The sequence below is a fragment of the Glycine soja genome, chromosome 19 (assembly GCF_004193775.1).
Source record: "Glycine soja cultivar W05 chromosome 19, ASM419377v2, whole genome shotgun sequence".
Taxonomy (NCBI): domain Eukaryota; kingdom Viridiplantae; phylum Streptophyta; class Magnoliopsida; order Fabales; family Fabaceae; genus Glycine; species Glycine soja.
The window spans coordinates 26,747,145-26,755,789 of NC_041020.1; the positions used below are offsets into that span (position 1 = coordinate 26,747,145).

The 8,645-nt window shown below is 30.7% G+C and overlaps 1 protein-coding gene across 1 annotated transcript; it reads left to right on the plus strand.

Annotated features, from left to right (window-relative positions):
- Positions 1-5,202: 5,202 nt before the first annotated feature.
- LOC114399907 (nodulin-26B) lies at positions 5,203-7,204 on the plus strand. The gene is made up of 2 exons (XM_028362129.1): positions 5,203-5,981; positions 6,971-7,204. Exons 1-2 carry the CDS (start codon positions 5,363-5,365, stop codon positions 6,991-6,993), a joined length of 642 nt encoding a protein of 213 aa, XP_028217930.1. The 5' UTR covers positions 5,203-5,362; the 3' UTR covers positions 6,994-7,204.
- Positions 7,205-8,645: the final 1,441 nt, after the last annotated feature.

The window sequence follows — 8,645 nt, forward strand, 5'->3', positions numbered from 1 at the left end:
CACTGTATGCGAAAAGTACAACATTAGCAAGAAGAAGTGGGCCCAATTTTGTCAGACCCGCAGAGACCCTTCGTGGGAGGTAACTAATTTGTGATTTTCATTGTTTTCAACTTTAAATTCACTTATTATAATACATTGTAATCATGAGTTTCATTAATGTTGAATTTTTGCAGGATGTGTGAAAAAAGGCACAGGCCATCCAGAAGCAAAACACTGCCCCTCACGTGTTGTCTCGTGAGAGTTATGAATATTTAGAAAACAAGTTGATGGATGAGAAGAGAAAGAAAAAGCTGGAGGAAGCTTCTCAATCTGGAAGCACTGACACCATGATTGGTCCTCCATCTCCCATCAAAACGTGAAATGGAAGATGGCCCGCACCAAGAAAACGGGGCAAATGACGTCTGAGGCAGCAAAGGAAATTGTTGACAATATTGTAAGTGACTTTCAATTATTAATTGCAATTATTTATGTTTATTATGTGATTGAGTAAACCAATAAATGTGTTCTTTGCAGGATTCGTTGGAGGACCAGGCCTCACAGGGTTCCTTTGTTGCCCATGGACGTCAGGATGTACTAACTGCTGCCATTGGGCGACCAGCACACCCTGGTTGTGTGCGTGCTGCTGGAGCCGGTGTCACAATCAAGCAATACTTTGGACCGGCTCCAAGGACCTCCCGCACGTCTTCCTCCATGGCTCCTGAAGACCTAGAGCAGCTGACGCAACAAATTAGGGACCAGTTGGAGGAGTCGATCATAGAAAAAGTGACTCAACAACTAATGTTATCCTTCAGCCAGATGCAGTCCCAGTTTCAGTTGCAGATGCAATCACAGAGACTCGCATTGCCTCCTGAGCCTGGGTTGGTCCTTCAGCTGCTCGTGCCAGCACAAAGGAGAGTTGTGTTGATCCCTTAGGGAACGATCTAGACACGGGTGACTCAGACAATTGCAGGTTGTACATCGAAGAAAATTCTCCCCACCTGGTTGCCCTAGGAAGAGTTTATGAGGGATCCACAACCGTTCAAAACATTCCTTTGTTGCATGATCAAGTCAAGGTTGGTGTTGAGGAGGTTAGAGATGCAAATGCTCCCATTCTTGTACCCATTGAAGAGGTTAAGTTAGTGGCACAAACATTTAACACCTTCCTTGCTTGGCTGACACATCTTGTCAAGCGTTTATCAGAACAGGTATTTCAGTGTCATTAAATTATTATTTTTTCAATTAAAGTTTTCACTGTAATTAAATTATGTTAATTAACTATGTTGGATAAACAGGGAGTTGTGGGACCGACAAAACCTGCAGATAGGCTGGATCATGATGTCGATGATCCCTTATATCTGATGACATTGACCATCCCACAACTTTTTCTGAAGCCATTGCAGGTTATGTGGGATGCTACCGTGTTCGGGGTGTTTAATGAAGACTTCCCCTTGTACATAAAGTATGAAGATCTATCTAAAATAGCACACGGTGGTCAATGTCTCAGCATCTCTATTATACAGTTGTGGATTCTGTAAGTCAATTTATATTATTGTTAATTACCTAACTTATTGTTTTAAATTCATACGTAATTTACTTTGTGTTAACAACAATAGGCATATGACTGAGACAAGTATGCGAGCGGGGAATGTCAATGTGTATGGATTTCTCAAACCACAGTCCATCCAGAGATCTAGGCAATCGCAATTTGAATCAAAAAGTTACATTAAGAACTAGATGCAGAATTCAAAATGGGATGTGTACCTAGGAGCCTACCTGAATGGGTAAGTTAAATTGAAAAAATGAATTTAAATAATGCATAATAGTATAATAACCTATATTGGTCTCCATTGCAATGCACATTGGCAAATGGTTGTCATTTTGCCTAAGGAAAATGTTGTCATCTAGTTTTGTTCATTGCAAAATAGGCTAGACAACTACCTCAAAGGAATAATTAACAGGTCAGTGTTGTTTTTCAATACATTTGCATTAGCATTAGTCGGGAACATCAATATTTTAATTGTACAATAAGCATCCATGTTTGTATTCAACAGTGCTTTGAAAGGACTTGACGATACTCCACAAAGTAAATCTAAGGCTGGTGCTAGGTGGATTGTTGTTAAAGTAAGTGATTTAAACAATGCTTCTACTTATATTTTAGTATTGTGTAGACTAATTTGTACTTTACGTTGAATATCTAAATTTCATAATGTTTTTAGTGTAATAGACAAAAAGGAAGCACTGAGTGTGGGTATTACATCATGCACTGGATGTCAACTATAATCTTAGGAAGTTTCAAGAATAATTGGGAAATAATAATTATTTAATTCAAACAAATTCATTTTCTTATGATTCGTATTATATTATTAACTTATGTTTTATTATATCATGCAGTATTTCAATGATGCTAGACCAATGGATCCAGAGAGATTGAAGGCACTTCGCATCCAGTGGGCAAAGTATTATTTAAAAGTTAAAAATGAAACTTAGACTGTTTAGGCAATTTTGTAATTGTAATTTACTTAGTTTACATTTTTTTCAATTCATGTCTCCTTAACATAAAATATTCTTTTAATTCATAGTAATTAATAAATTTGTCATCAAATTTTTGGTAAAAACTGTTTCAAAAAAGAATCAAAATTATATGTTGTGTGGTCTGCTTTTAAACTTTGCAGATTTTGGGGTTATTGAAAAAGCATACAACATATTTAAAAAAAAATCCTAAAAAATAAGATCGGTTTTTTTTTAAAAAAACGATGTTAACTTAAACTAACAACATCAGTTGTTTAAAAAACCGATGTTAACTACCATTAACAACATCAATATTTTTAACGTACCCTGTTAACATATACTAACAACATCGGTTTTTTAAAAAACCGATATTAACTGCCAACGTTAACATCGATTTTTTAGAAAACCGATGTTAACTTCCAACGTTGATATGAACATATATAACTTTTTTTTATAATTCTTATTATATAACATTTTTTATTTAGATAATTGATGTTGTAATTTTACGTTAACATCAATTTTCAAAAACCGATGTTAACGATAATACTTTCAACATCGGTACTTTCAACGTCGGTTAATAACCAATGTTAAAAGTCCTAAATAACCAATATTAAAAGCTTATTTTCTAGTAGAGATAGACTAATGAAATGACCCCTATTTTTTTTGTCTCTTATTTTTAAAACATAAAATAACTACATGAAATTAATAAATAAAATTAAAATGAATAAATATATTTATATCATTTAAAACAATAATTTTATTGTATAATATTTTAGTAATTGAACTTCTTTAACTTTTCCATCACAAAATGTCTAGAATCGATTTGCTTTTCACTTGTTAAATTGCAAAACATAAGTGACTCATCATCTTAAGCTATGATAGGATAAGAAAGGAAATGATATGAGAGAAAAATAAGAATGAAATAAGAGCAGGATAAACTTTAATCACGTCTAATGTTTAGTATACGCCAGATAGTAAATTGTATAATGATAGAATATAATGTATAAAATGTGTTCAAATGATTGAATTATTAATTGTTTTATTAAAATTATATATAATTATTTATTTTTACACATGTTTGAAATACAATTGTATATAATATTGAATTTAAGTAAAAACAAGCATAGTTATCATTGTATAAAAAATATAATTTATTAAGTATATAATTGTTTAATTTTATTGTTGAGATATAAAAGTAATGATTGATAATTACAATAAAAAATTTTGATAGTATAATTATAATTTTTTATGAATCATTTACAAATAAGTATATTCAGTGATAATAAATAAATATTTACTTATTACATGAAATTAATGAAATGTACTAATTAGCTATTTCCCACAAATTATTTTAATTTATCAAAACTTTGATTTATTCCCACACTTTTATACTTTAAATGTGCAAACTTGTGTGTGTATATATGTAGAGAGAGAATGAGGGAGAGAGAGGAGATCAACTTATTGTAAGACTAACTTTAAGAATTACTTTTCATTCTAACAATTGATTTTTTGAAATTTAATGATTAGAATTAATTATTTATTACAACCATTAAATGTCAAAAAATAAATGATAAGAATAAATAATAACTCTAAAAGAATTACAAGAGTAAGTTAGTCACTCCCCATATATTATTTAGCATAAAATTATTTTTTAAAATAATTATTGTCCTAATCAAACTATCTTAATTATAACGGTACCTATAATAATTGCAATTTTTTAATGAATTAAAACTTCACATATACCAGACATTTTTAAATAATAAAATGAAATGACTCTTAATTTTAACGAAGTAACAACTCTTTGTTTAACCGAATTTCTCCAAAATGTCAACATTAATTAATGCTTGAAGGTAGCTTTTGTTGTATCCAATACGCGAATGGCTGTAAAATATTTCTTAATTATATAGTAAGTTTATCACGAATGCTTGATAATTTTTTTTACTCCAATGCTTGAATATTAATTTATATAATTAAAAATAATAATTACATGATAAGTATATTTTTGTTACATGTATTTATTTTTTTTAGAATTAGTCTTACATGTATGTATGTATTATAAAAAAAAATAATGTATTTTTTTACATGTATATATAGTCCCACATCAAATGTATTGTCTCTTTAAATGAATAGTTACAATTAGTTAAAATTTTAAAGCTGAAATTTTCATAATATATTACAATCATTAATCTTTTAGTCAACTACCATAATTAACTATGTATTTTCTAAAACATAATCTCTTATTTTGAAGAAGTTAAATTCTTAAATGTAATTAAACATCTCTTCAAATGGAAGTTTAAAGTTTAAACCATAATTTACTACTTTAAACAAATTGTTGATTATGCATATACATCTAACAAAAATAAGTTTTTAACCGTGAAGAAAAGGAAAGAAATAAATAACAATGCAATGCAAATAGTAACTAGTATTGTAATGATAAAATATATTTATTATTTTACGTAACTATATTCCATTTTAATGATAGAAAGACATATATGCTTCTAGCTTTTGAATAAGACGAAAGGTAGATACAGTTTTTTTTTTTTATATATACAACAACAACAACGCCTTATCCCACTAGATGGGGTCGGCTACATGGATCAACTTCCGTCATAATGTTCTATCAAGTACCATACTTCTATCCAAATCATTAAGTTCGAGATCCTTCTTGATAACCTCTCTTATAGTCTTTTTTTTTATATATAATTAACATATATTTACAGTTCCTAGATTCTCTTATGTTTAGATTGCAAAATTCACATATTTTATTAGTATGAATACATGAAAACTAATCAAATTGAGCTCAAATTAAATAAGGTGAAAAATAGTACAATTCACGGCTAGAAAAATCAACTGTATAATGGAGAAAATGTGAGTGATGCTAATTACTCTATTCCTCTTTATAGCTGCAACAGTTGCAGAAGATGCTGATAATATTGGTGAAGCCATTATTCCCGAGAACCCTAAATTCAAAAAGTTTGTGACAGATTGCACATCGCATGTTGCTGAAAGATGTAGTAGTGGAAGCGAAGCATTGCATGGCGAGGGAGGGTTGGCTCTTTGCCTTTTCGATTCTATGGAAAATTGCTTGGTAGAGCATGGAGCGGCCAAAGTTAACCAACGATCATTATTCGTGCTACCAAAAGGATCCACACCCATTGAACCAAAAGATTCATTACCTTCATTTATTCCATCACCACCCATACCTCCCAAGTCCAAATTTGAATGTTGGTGTGATAGTTTAATATCTTGTGTGTGTACTTGGACGTCCATGGTGCCGAGTACAAGGTTATTAAATAACCAACAATTAGGTCAAGGTTTCTATTATTTCCAATATGAGCCACTCCTACAATTCAGAACCGTCTTGAGAACATGTTCTCTGGAAAGTGCAAGGACTTGTCTCAATGCTCCTAATGTTGCTACATCACCTTTAGCCGCTTGTCTCATTCCATCCATGAATCAATGTGTCTATCCCAGTGGAGCTGAATCCGGTACTGGTATGTATATCTTGGGCGTAAATGTATTTTGCGTTTCTATAATTTAGGATTTTTATTTTTATTTTTATTCTTGTAATTTTTTTTCTTTAATCATGACAAAATGTGTTTGTTTTATTTTATGTTTTTAAAATATTTTTAGATGATATTTTTAATAGTAAAAAAAGTATTTTAAAAAATAAAAAAATATTATCTAAAGTACTTTAAAAATAAAAAACAAAACAAACACATTTTACAAGAATTAAAATAAAGGGATAAAATTTGCTTGAACAAAAATGATAGAAGCACTAAATTACAAGAACAAAAATGTGTTTGAGCCTATATCTTGTTTTGCCAATTACTTCCTCGTTCTCTTTTTTAATGTCTATTTTAAAAAAATATATAAATTAAGAAATATAATTATCACACTTTTGTTTTTAAATTTTACTATAAGAAACTCACTTCAGATATATATGAGCCTTGTCAAAAAAATTATATCTTGACTTCTCACTACTTTATTATAATTATATACTTCTAATTGATATAAATTCATGGTCGCCATATATATTTTATACAAATGTCATTCATATCAATACATTTTATATATTCATACTAATGGAATAATGCATCATTTTATGTGAAATTTTTTAGTAACAAAATCATGAAAAAGTATTTGTCTTTTTTCTCCAAATATATTAAATAGCTGGTGTTTAATCAAATTTTATAGTGTCCATATATAAAAAGAGATAAATACATTTTTTTTAAAATGAAAAAATTTAACTCGAGACAATTCATTTTACACAAATCCATATGCTCAAGTGTATTTATGTGGAATCCCGTGTATAATATACTATGTTTTACGAGTATGACTAATGTGGTTATAATGATTTTTTCTAGCATCAGTTATATCTATGTTGATTTTAATTATTAACAGGCTTCACATGGTTATTATTGTTTTATCAGTTATTCAGCCAGATTTTACTAAAGGTTTAAAATTTATCTTGTTGATGCAGGTAGCCTACCTATTAAGGCGTAAAATTATCTTGTGCATAAAGGCAAATATACTGGAAGTACTTGCAATAGTAGAAGAATAACTGAGTTAGATCAGCCTATTGGCTTCCAGGCTAGCTAGCTTGTTTTATGAATAAAGCTACATCACTGAATGTCATGATCCATATTGGCGTTCCTACGTACTAATAAATAAAAAGTAATAAGACATGCTTTACTTCTTTTTTTTACAGAAAAAATATGATTTACTTCTATTTCTCATGTTTAAAAACTCTTTTTTATATTACAATTTAATATTTTGTATCAAATATATCGGGCAATTTTATATGTAGATCTTCCTAAAACGAATTCCATTATTTTTTATTTAACAATTAAAAAAAATAAAATAAAAAATACTACCATCATTTCTCATGCTCAAAAACTTGTTTTTTTTTGTCAGTTTACCTCTCATTTTTACCAACATAAAAATATATTACCCACTCATTTTTCTTAAAAAAAATTGGAATTTACCTACACTAAAATACTGAAAGGATTTACAGCACTAAAAATCTTCTAATGATCAAGAGCTTCAAACAAAATGACTCTAAAGTCTAATAAAGTAATATTTAAATCAAAAGATTTTAATATAATAAAACTAATTCAGAAATATTTACAAACGAATTAATTATAGGTCAAGTTAAAGAAGAAACAGAAGGAGGAAAAGAGAATAGGGTAGAGAGAGAGGGGTGGTGGTGGAATGAAAGGTGGTGTAAGCAATGCTAGCCATATCTCAATATTTTTTCTTCTCTAAGTTTCTTTCGGAATAGCAGAAGATGGATCTTTGGAGGGTCTTTCAGAGATGGGGGAGAGTCGCGGTAGTTTTTATTGCAAGTAGAAGAAATTATTGGAGAGATTCAGTTCTGATATCGGGTATAAACTGGGAAAATCAAAGAAGGTAAATACGGTATTTTATGTATGTTCAACTCAATGCAAAAACAGACACCGGAGTTTGTGTGTGGTAACAAACTTGCTTGGCTAAGATGCTAGGGAGTTCCTATTCTACTTTGGGGTGAAGCATGTTTCAAACATTTGGTTGCTCCATTTGGTACGCTGCTAGCGGTAGATAAAGAAACAACAAATTGTAGTAAGCTGGAATTTGCAAGGGTCCTCATCAAGGTGGGAAGACACATGATGATGAGGGGAAGGAGGGGATGCAAGCAGTTAATCAATGTAGGGTGAAGTATCATATAATGAAAGGGGGCTGGATAGTAGGGTGAAGTGGAAATCTATCTGAAACATAGTGACGAAGGAAGGGGTTCAGTTTTATGCTTAAACATAGTTTGGCTTCTCCGGCTTTAAATTAAGCAATAGCTCTCTTGTGTTTATGGGGTCCGGCCTTCTTGGAAATTTCATATCACTTATGGGACAAGAATGCATTGCTTTTAAGGGATGTTGGAAAGAGAATGGGGTGGCTATTACCATTGGCAATGTCTATATTCCTTTCGGCAATGGACAAAAAAGAAGAGTGTGGGGGGAGCTTAGGAGGAGAAATAAGACAAGTAATACAAAAGTATGGTGTGTGATAAGTGATTTTAACAGTGTTAGAAGATTATGTGATAGATTAGGGTTGGCTTGGGAGGATGTAGGAGGGGAAAGGGACAAATTTAACAACATCTTTGTACAAGAATGAAGCTTGTAGAT